Genomic DNA, 10,695 nt, shown 5'->3' with positions numbered 1-10,695 from the left:
CCTAGGCAAAGCACACACCATGAACAAAGGTATAGGATCTAAAATGAGATCAGGCATGGTGGCTCATGTCTGTAACCCCAGCACTTTGGGAGGCTGAGGCAGGCAGATCACTTGAGGTCAGGAGTTCGAGACCAGCCTGACCAACATGGTGAAATGCCATCTCTACTAAAAATACAAAAATTAGCCAGGTGTGGTGGCATACACCTGTAATCCCAGACACTTGGGAGGCTGAGACAGGAGAATCACTTGAACCTGCAAGGCAGAGGTTGCAGTGAGCCGAGATCGTGCCATTGCACTCCAGCCTGGGCAACAAGAGTGAAACTCTAGGCCGGGCGTGGTGGCTCACGCCTGTAATTCCAACACTTTAGGAGGCCGAGGCAGGCAGATCACCTGAGGTCAGGAGTTCGAGACCAGCCTGACCAACATGGTGAAACCCCATCTCTACTAAAAAATACAAAAAGTTAGCCGGGCGTGATGATGAGCGCCTGTAATCCCAGCTACTTAGGAGGCTGAGGCAGGAGAATCACTTGAACCCAGGAGGCAGAGGTTCCAGCGAGCCAAGATTGTGCCACTGCACTCCAGCCTGGGCGTGACAGAGCAAGACTCCGTCTTAAAAAAAAAAAATCGGCCAGGCGCGGTGGCTCACGCCTGTAATCCCAGCACTTTGGGAGGCCGAGGTGGGCTGATCACGAGGTCAGGAGATCGAGACCATCCTGGTTAACACGGTGAAACCCCATCTCTATTAAAAATACAAAAAAATTAGCCGGGCGAGGTGGCGGGCGCCTGTAGTCCCAGCTACATGGGAAGCTGAGGCAGGAGAATGGCATGAACCCCGGGGGGCGGAGCCTGCAGTGAGCCGAGATCGCGCCACTGCACTCCAGCCTGGGTGAAAGAGGGAGACTCCTTCTCAAAAAAAAAAAAAAAAAAAAAAAATCTAGAATGAAAGCACCACAAACATGGGTTTGAGTCTGGCAGAGATTAAAATCTGGCAGCTCCTATGTGGACATATTTTGTTTGTCCTATCAGCATTAAAATAATTTTTTTTTTGAGACAGGGTTTCACTCTGTCGCTCAGGCTAGAGTACAGTGGTGCAATCATGCCTCACTGCAACCTCTGCCTCCCAGGTTCAAACGATTCTCATGCCTCAGCCTCTTGAGTAGCTGGGATTACAGGCATGTGGCTGCCACACCCAGCTAATTTTTGTATTTTTAGTAGAAACAGGGCTTCCCCATATTGGCAAGGCTGGTCTCGAACTCCTGACCTCAGATGATCCTCCCGCCTTGGCCTCCCAAAGTGCTGGGATTTCAGGCGTGAGTCACCGTGCCCAACCTAAAATAATTTTTAATGAGATACTAACCTTTAAAAATAAGGACATCACAGAAAAATCCAACTTTCTAGGTCTTTTGACAAAATGGAAAGCTCTGGAAATGTTGGGATCCCATTCTATGTGACAAAGTATAGACTGGAGTTGAGGAGATGCTGTTCTTGCTCATCTGTTCACTGAAGCCCCCTCCAGGCTCAAATCATTCATTTAGTTTCTTTCCTAGGCCCTATGGGTATTAGAGTTTGCAATCTCTGGTAGGAGAACTCTGGGATCTGATTGGAAAGTATGGTATGGGGGATATCCATAAGGCTATGGATATCCGAATAGGAAGTTTGTACTTGATTCCTTGGGCAAGAGGAAGAATTGAACAGTTTCTGCCTAGTTACTTCTGTTGCATAACAAACCACCACAAAACTTAGTGTTAAGACAACAGTAATTTATTTAGCTCCTGATTGTGTGAATGGGCAGTTTGGGCTGGGCTCTGCTTGAGTGGTTCTTCTGGTCTTGATTGGCCTCATGTTAGCTGCCATGTTGGTTGGTCTTTTATGACTTCAGCTAGGAAAGCATGTTTCTGCTTCATATGGTCTCTCGTTCTCCAGCATTCTCACTCAACATATTCATGGCTGGGTAAGGTTCCAACAGACATTTATAAGGCCTCTTGAAGCCTAGATTTGGAACTGGCACACAGTCACTTCTTCCATATTCTATTGATCACATCAAGTCACAGTGCCAGCCCAGATTCAAATGGTGGGGAAAGAGACTTCATTTATGGATGGGAGGAGCTGCAAATTACATTGCCAAGAGGTGCGGATACCCAGAAAGATACATTTGACAAACTGTCTGTCAAAGTTACTGTCAGAGGTATGTTTTTGGAAATATCATTTGGAGTGGGATGTGTCCTGTATGACTGGAATTGTTTTCTATTTGTAACAGAGAAGTGTGCCCACTCCTTGCACCCATAAATAACCCAATGCCAAAGGATATGAGAGAGATGTTCAGTTTGTGCCTCTCCCAGCTTCTTGTCCAGAGACTCCTTGGTTTAGATTTTGATACACTACTTAGTAAAGGTGGAGAGTTTCTTTAAGATTTCTGTGGATGAATGAACAGAAAATTAGACCAGAGTAGGCAGCTGAGAGCCAAGTTAGAAACACAAAGACATTTCTACACTGCACAGTCATTTAGAAACTGCATTCCCCCGGTCTGGCTGGTGCCTAAACCACCGTCAGCACTCACGCATTTGTGATATAAAGTTCTCTTACTTGATCAACTTTTAAAACACAAACACCTCATAGGAGAGGGTAAACTCACATCTTAGTGTGAATTACTCTCTGGTGTTAGATTCCTTAAAACTAGGAGGACCCTAGGTTGTAAGGGAGCTTGGTAGAAGAAGACAGAAGACAGAGGAGAGAGTGAAGTGGAGGACAGCATTGTGTAAATCACTGTTGGCTTCTCATCCACCCCAAAGACCAATTTTTCAGGATGCATCATTAAGTCTGCGCTTCTGCTCTGTGGTGGTGAAGAGAAAGTTTCAGACAGAAACTATGCTGTGACTTTGATTTTTCATTCTGAAAGGTAGGGATGTGGATGAAGGGAGAGGAGAGATGACAGATGAGACCCTCTCAGGTACTGTGAGAGGTTTTCCCAATAGACCATCTGTGAGAAGGCCTTGAAGAACAGTCCTCATGCTAGAGACTTCTGTAAGTAGAGAGAACATCCTTGGAAGCTACCTCAAAAGTCTGGACTCATGGCTCCTTAGTTCCTTTTTCTTTTCTTTCTTTCTTTCTTTTTGGAGACAGAGTCTTGCTCTGTTGCCCAGGCTGGAGTGCAGTGGCGTGATCTTGGCTCACTGCAACCTCTGCCTCTGGGGTTCAAGCAATTTTCCTGCCTCAGCTTCCCGAGTAGTTGGGATTACAGGTGTGTGCCACTATGCCCAGCTATTTTTTGTATTTTTAGTAGAGATAGGGTTTCACCATGTTGGCCAGGCTGGTGTTGAACTCCTGACCTCAAGTGATCTGCCTGCCTCAGCCTCCCAAAGTGCTGAGATTACAGGTGTGAGCCACCGCGCCCGGCCCCTTCTCTCTTTTGTCTGGGCTTTGTGGAAAGTCTGGGAGATTTAGGTCTAGGATAGGAGAGAGAGATGCTTCCAGGGAGGTAGACAGTGTAAGGAAGCTATGGAGAAGCAACTGATGACATGGTGAGACAAAAGTCTGCCTTGAGGAAATAATCCCAACGATGCTGAAAAAAAGGAAGGAAGACAGACAAGGAGGAAGGAAAAGAGGAGAAAGATAGGCAAAAATAGAGGAAGAGAGAGGAAAAAGAAGACAGACAGAAAGACAAAAAGACAACGAGGTAAGGCCTGCTGTGGTGGTGCCTGTTGTCCCAGCTATTCTAGAGACTGAGGCAGGAGGATCACTTGAGCCCAGGAGTTCGAGGCTATTGAGTGCCATGATCCCACCTGTGAATAGCCACTGCACTCTGGCCTGGGCAACATAATGAGACCTCTTCTCTTAAAAAAAAAAAAAAAATGAAAAAAGAAAAAAAAATAGACAGATACAGACAAAAATAAAGGAAGGAAATAGGCAGGAAGAAAGTAATCTGCCTTTCCAACCCACTTTGGATAAAACAATGCCCTTTGGAAGCCCTTACACTATTGACATTGGGGCCACCAGAGAGTTCTTTGTGTGGTGGGCTGTCCTATGCATTGTAGGATGTTGAATAGCATTCTTTTTTTTTTTAGAGACAGAGTCTTGCCCTGTTGTCCAGGCTGGAGTGCAGTGGTGTGATCCTGACTCTGCAACCTCTGCCTCCTGGGTTCAAGTGATTCTCCTGCCTCAGCCTCCTGAGTAGCTGGGACTACAGGCATGTGTGAATACACTTGGCTAATTTTTGTATTTTTAGTAGAGACGAGGTTTCATCATGCTGGCCAGGGTGGTCTCGAACTCCTGAGCTCAGGCGATTCACCCACCTTGGCCTCGCAAAATGTTGGGATTACAGGCATGAGCCACCGCGCCTGGCCAACATTTTTTTTTTTTGTGAGACGGAGTCTTGTTTTGTCACCCAGGCTGGAGTGCAGTGGTACAGTGGTGTGATCTCAGCTCACTGCAACCTCCCAGTTTCAAGAGATTCTTGTGCCTCAGCCTCCTGAGTAGCTGGGACTATAGGCATGTACCACCATGGCCAGCTAATTTTAGTAGAGATGAGGTTTCACCATGTTGGCCAGGCTGGTCTCAAACTCCTGACCTTAAGTGATCTGCCCACCTCAGCCTCCCAAAGGGCTAGAATTACAGGCATGAGCAACCGCGCCCAGCCATCATCCTTGGCCTTTATTCACTAGATGACAGTAGCACACCCCATCCTACCTCCCTGGCCTTATGACAAACAAAAATGCTTTCAGACATTGCTAAATGTTCCCTGGATAAAACCACCCCTCGTTGTAAACTACTGCCTTGGAGCTGGTGAAAAGGAAATCTTTCACAAGTGTGAAATAATCATGGGGCTCACGCTCTTTACACCCTACCATCCACAGAGGGCCGCACAGAGGGATCATGGGCCCGGCACTCATCAATGATCTCCCGCAGCTCTGAAGGGCAGTCTTCACCCAGCGGCTGCTGCTGCTGCTTCACAGCCACCAGCTCGTAGATCTCATCAGAATTAAGGCCTGGAAATCATAGCAGGAGAGCCTCAAAAAATTGCTCCGGTACGCGTACATCTCTCTGGATGCTGATGGCTGGCATCAGAACTAGGGACTCTGAGTATGGAAACAGCAAGAGCTTCCAACGATTCCACTGACCAGCCCAGGCAGTTCCCACGTTAAACAACAAATTGCCAGGGGCAGCACTGTTGGGGAATTTCTGGTCTATTGGAAGGGGACCCAACCCCACCACTGGCTGAGCCAGCCTTCACATTCTTCACCCTCAAACGGGATCTTTCCAGTGGCGATTTCCCAGAGGATGATTCCAAAGCTAAAAGAAAACCAAGAAATTGAACAACCATAGCTAGTCTCCCCTTTCCCCTGTCCCTCTACCCACTGCCAGAAAACTCAGTGAATTTTTTGATTACTACCCAATTTCGTTCAACAGAGTTGAATTTAGGTGGTCCTTGGAGGAGTTTGATTTGGGTTTTCCTATTATGCACATCTGAGTTAGAATCTGTACCAGAACATGAGCGTACCTGTATATTTCAGACTTTACATCATATGGATAATATATATCTTCCAGTTTCTGAGGTGAGAGATATGCTGTAGATTTGACTCCATCTGTCTTTTCTCTTGTAGTTTCCAAACTGATGGAAGTCTGTGTTTTCCTCAACTCAAATCCTGCAAGCTAGATAGAGAGGCAACTTAGAAAGAAACAAGCAAGATCTTGGGTAGAGGAGTAAAGGGCAGGGATTGTTGCTACACACAATTGCCAGGGAATTGTCTTTTACCTTAGGGATTTATTTCCTGTAGTGACTTCTGTCTGTGTGGCTACTCTATTGGTTAACATTATGGGTTCAACTTATCATAGTGCAGTGACCAAGAGAAGAAACACAAAGATATTTCTTCTCTATAAAATGGGGTGATGACGGGGGGATTACTTGAGATAATGGTTATAAAGCACCGGTAAGACCTGCTAAGTTGTAGTTGTTGCCAGTATGACTATGTTAAAATGTAGGGGTTTCTCAGTTGAGGAATGAACTCCACTCAGTGAGAGTGGAGAGGGGTCAGAGAGCCACTGCCTGGCTCACCTTTTCCCAGAGAAGCAGGTTGGAAAATGGCATGGGGACATTCCCTCTGTGCTATCTGACTTTATGGGGGGTCAGCCTGATCCTTTGGCTTTGGCATGACGAGTGTGAGCCATCCCCCCAGCCCTGCGTGGTCACGTGGTGTTCTTAAAGAAACCATAGCACAATCATGACAGCATATGTTCTTGTCCCATGCACACCTGCCATTGACACCATTGGTGTGCTGAAGGCTGCCAGCCCCAAACTCAGCCAGGTACCCAAATCTAGGGGCAATGTGAGAAAAGGGATAAGGCATTTAGATGGCTCATCCCCCATTCATTCATTCATTCATTCACTTGCTCACACGTTTCCTGAGCACTGACATTCTCTTACATCTAGCGCCATATGGGATACCAGGGATGAAAGGCGGAATAGCGCATCTTATAGTCAGGCTGGATGAAGAGCATGAGAGTAGTAGAAACAGTGTTTTGGGAGTACTTATATCACCATCGCAGAGGGGGAAAGGCATCTGAAAGGCAAAAAAGGCCTGTCTGCTATTATTTGAGGGCTGTCTCTGACACTCGTAGGACTGGAAGAAAGAAAACCACCTATGGATGACAAAGAAAACTGCTAAAATTCTTTTAGCATTTGGGAATTGCGGACACTGAGTTCACAAAATCTTTTCCTCTTCTGTATGAAAATCTGACTTCCAGTGAACTTCTTAGCTCTGTTCCCCTGGAAATCTGACACAGGTAGACTGTCACCTATGGCTCTTAGTAACATTGCTGATGATAAAAACAAAAATGACTGCTGATTGTTAGATTGCTTCTGGGCAGGATCAAGGGGGTAAGTGGACTACACAGTAAACAGCTGATGAGAATGGTTTGTAGCAATTTTTTCTTTCTTTCTTTCTTTCTTTCTTTTTTGAGACGGAGTCTCACTCTGTCGCCCAGGTTGGAGTGCAGTGGTGCAATCTCGGCTCACTGCAAGCTCTGCCTCCTGGGTTCACGCCATTCTCCTGTCTCAGCCTCCCGAGTAGCTGGGACTACAGGTGCCCACCACCATGCCTGGCTAATTTTTTGTATTTTTTAGTAGAGATGGGGTTTCACTGTGGTAGCCAGGATGGTCTTGATCTCCTGACCTCGTGATCCGCCTGCCTTGGCCTCCCAAAGTGCTGGGATTACAGGTGTGAGCCACTGCACCCGGCCTCTTTTTTATTTTTTGAGACAGGGTCTCATTCTGTTGCCCAGGCGAGGGTACAGTGGCGTAAACATAGCTCCCTGCAGCCTTGACCTCCTGGGCTCTAGCCATCTTCCTCCTGCCTCACTCTCCTGAGTAGCTGGAATTACAGGTGTGCACCACCCTTACTGGCTGATTTTTAAATTTTTTGAAGAGGGAGAGGTCTCACTGTGTTGCCAAGGCTGGTCTTGAACTCTTGGGCTCAAGTGATCCTCCTGCCTTCCCTTCCAAAGTGTGGGGATTACAGGCATAAGCCACCATGCCCGGCCATGTGGCAGCTCTTTTCTTTTTTTTCTGGAGACGGAGTTTTGCTCTTGTTGCCCAGGCTGGAGTACAACAGCGTGATCTCGGCTCACTGTAAACCTCCGCCTCCCGGGTTCAAGTGATTCTCTTGCCTCAGCCTCCTTAGGAGCTGGGATTACAGGCGTCTGCCACCACACCCGGCTAACTTTTTATATTTTTAGTAGAGACGGGGTTTCACTATGTTGGCCAGGCTAGTCTCAAACTCCTGACCTCAGGCAATCCACCCGCCTTAGCCTCTCAAATTGTTGGGATTACAGGCGTGAGCCACCATACCCAGATGTGGCAGCTCTTAAAACAGTAACTGACATGTCACTTGCAGAAATACTGGAAGGCATGCTTGCAGAGTTGTTACCAGAGATGCTGACTCCTGCAGGTCATGGGCTTCTAAGCCTGGATGACCCACATCCACCTAATGGGAGCCTCTTTCTCCAGCACCTGTGGCTCTGACAAAGAGAGTATCTCCTGGATGACTGCAAGGACTCACCTTGGAGGGAAAGGTTTGGGGCTGCTGATATCCTTCTAAGTACCTGAATGACAAACGTGGCCTAGACCTGTCCTGTGAGTCTGAGTCCTTAGACCTAATAAGACCCCCCATTGTATGTTGTAGGGACATAGAAGTGGTGTCCAGGCATCTAAGGGGAAATGACTTTTAGCCCATCCCTGCTAAATGGGCAGTGAGGGAAGGCAGTCATCAGAACAGGAGGCATAGATGGAGACTGTTGTGTGGTGGGCACACAGAAAGTTGAACTTAGTTCTGAAGCTAAAAAACTAAAATTGAACTCAGTTCTAAAACCAAGGCAAGGCCAGGCATGGTGGCTCATGCCTGTAATCCCAGCACTTTGGGAGGCCAAGGCGGGCGGATCACTTGAGGCCAGGAGTTCAAAACCAGCCTGGCCAACATGGTGAAAGCCTGTCTCTACTAAAAATGCAAACATTAGCTGGGAGTGGTGGTGCATGGCTGTAATCCCAGCTACTTGGGAGGCTGAGGCAGGAGAATCGCTTGAACCTGGGAAGCAGAGGTTGCAGCGGGGCGATCTCGCTCACTGCACTCCAGCCTGGGTGACAGAAAGAGACTCTGTCTCTAAATAAATAAATAAATAAACTAAGACAAGAATCAAGCCTTTCTGAGACACTCGTGCCCCTCTCCTAGCACCAGTCATGCAGGTTTGACCCAAAGTGCCCCTGGAAGGCACACTCACCTTCACTTGGTAGCCTTGAGTTACCAGGAAGTTTGAGCTTCTCATTTTCTTGTGGAGTTCAGGTGCTTCTGAATGGTGTAGCCTGACACAGCCAAAGGAAGGGAGCATTAGTGACTGACAATCATGACTGGGCTGATGAGGCTGGACAGTACCATGGGTGCCTGTCCACAGATACATAGGAAAAACTGGGATGCAGAGGCAAGGTTTGAGAATCGCAAACTGTGAGTATAGAGCAGAGATGAGATTCATAGCACAAGTGGGCATGACAGTCCTTGTGAAGTGCATGCAATCTGGCATCAGGGGTGACTTTAGGTAGAGAAGGACAACGGTGCCTCTGTGTTGCTTTGCCTGGGAAGTGCTGGGCAGATCCGAGAGCTCAGAGGCATGGCTGGGTGGCTGGACCTTGCTGGGACCCTTCAGGTCAAAGCAGAATGTGAAGCTGGGGTCCCACTGACTTCCAGACAAGGGCTTTGGTTTCACAAAGCCCCTGCATCCCAGGTTGGGTTGTGGTCATGGTGTCTGCCTGAGCTCAGATTCTCCCAGAAGCAGATCATGAGCCATGATTTGGGTACGAGTGATTTGTATCAAGAAGGTGCTCCCTTGACCAGGCACGGTGGCTCACGCTTGTAATCCCCACACTTTGGGAGACCAAGGTGGGTGGATCACTTGAGGTCAGGAGTTTGAGACCAGCCTGGCCAACATGGTGAAACACCATCTCTACTATTAATAAAAATACAAAAAAATAGCTGGGTGTGGTGGCATGCGCCTGTAATCCCAGCTATTTGGGATGCTGAAGCATGAGAATCGCTTGCACCCAGGAGGTGGGGGTTGCAGTGAGCCGAGATCACGCCACTACACTGCAGCCTGGGCGGCAAAGTGAGACTCTGTCTCAAAAAAAAAAAAAAAAAAAACTCCAAAAGTCCCCCAAACAAACAAAAAGAAGGTGCTCCCAGGAGAAACGGTTGACGGCGTACAGGAAGCAGGATGGGGAAGGAGAAGAAATCAAGCAAGAGGTTGATTTCAGGTGAAATCCCAGGCTCAGGTGGTCTCGTGGAGGCCTGTGGGCACAATTACACCTCAGAGTGTGTCCCACAGGAGGCAAAGGAACTGGACTTTTATACTCACACCAGTCAGTGGTTATGGACTGTGTTAGGGAGGGCAGGGACAGATGGATATAAAACTCATGGGCACTTTCAGCTGTCTATAAGGGTGAAAGGGCTCCAGTGCCCACAGGCAATCCTCTGAAGATTGCAGCTGTGAACTTTTAGCAGCAAAGCATGCCGAGAGGGGGAAGGGTAAATAGAGCTGGCAAAAAGGATCAGAGGTCATTTGGAGGGGATATTAACTGTGTCCCCTACAACATCCAAAAATACTTCTCCTTAAACTCACTAGTTTAGGGAGTTGAGAAGAAACAAACTTAATTTCAAATTAATAGCTAAGAGAGTGTTTCCAAAAGTATGGGATAAGGTGGTATGCAAGATTATATAAAGGGAAAATTACTCTCCTTTCAATTTGCTCCAGTCTTTCTGATTACATCAAGGAGAAAGTCTGGGTTTGGTGTTTTTTTTTTTTTTTTTTTTGAGACAGAGTCTCGCTCTGTCGCCCAGGCTGGAGTGCAGTGGCACGATCTCAGCTCACTGCAACCTCTGCCTCCCAGGTTCAAGCGATTCTCCTGCCTCAGCCTTACGAGTAGCAGGGACTACAGGTGCCTGCCACCATGCCCAGCTAATTTTTGTATTTTTAGGAGAGATGAGGTTTCACCATGTTGGGCAGGATGGTCTTGATCTTTTGACCTCGTGATCTGTCTGCCTCAGCCTCCTAAAGTGCTGGGATTACAGGCGTGAGCTACTGCGCCCAGCCTTGGTGTTGGGTATCCTTAACTCTGCCAATATCTCCAATATCTCCATTGTACAAAGAGAATGTGGGTTG

The 10,695-nt window shown here is 47.5% G+C and overlaps 1 protein-coding gene across 1 annotated transcript in view; it reads right to left on the bottom strand.

Moving 5' to 3' along the window:
- Positions 1–1,739: 1,739 nt before the first annotated feature.
- MLKL (mixed lineage kinase domain like pseudokinase) overlaps positions 1,740–10,695 on the bottom strand; it is a 29,243-nt gene continuing 20,287 nt past the window's right edge. The window contains 5 exon segments of the mRNA XM_030829255.1: positions 1,740–2,413; positions 4,842–4,982; positions 5,237–5,286; positions 5,495–5,646; positions 8,767–8,848. Of these exon segments, the coding sequence (XP_030685115.1) occupies positions 2,379–2,413; positions 4,842–4,982; positions 5,237–5,286; positions 5,495–5,646; positions 8,767–8,848 (460 nt within the window). The 3' untranslated portion in view covers positions 1,740–2,378.

This window comes from Nomascus leucogenys, chromosome 2 (genome assembly GCF_006542625.1).
Source record: "Nomascus leucogenys isolate Asia chromosome 2, Asia_NLE_v1, whole genome shotgun sequence".
Taxonomy (NCBI): Eukaryota; Metazoa; Chordata; class Mammalia; order Primates; family Hylobatidae; genus Nomascus; species Nomascus leucogenys.
Note: the sequence above shows the minus strand (reverse complement) of the source record. Positions and strands in the feature narration are given on the sequence as shown.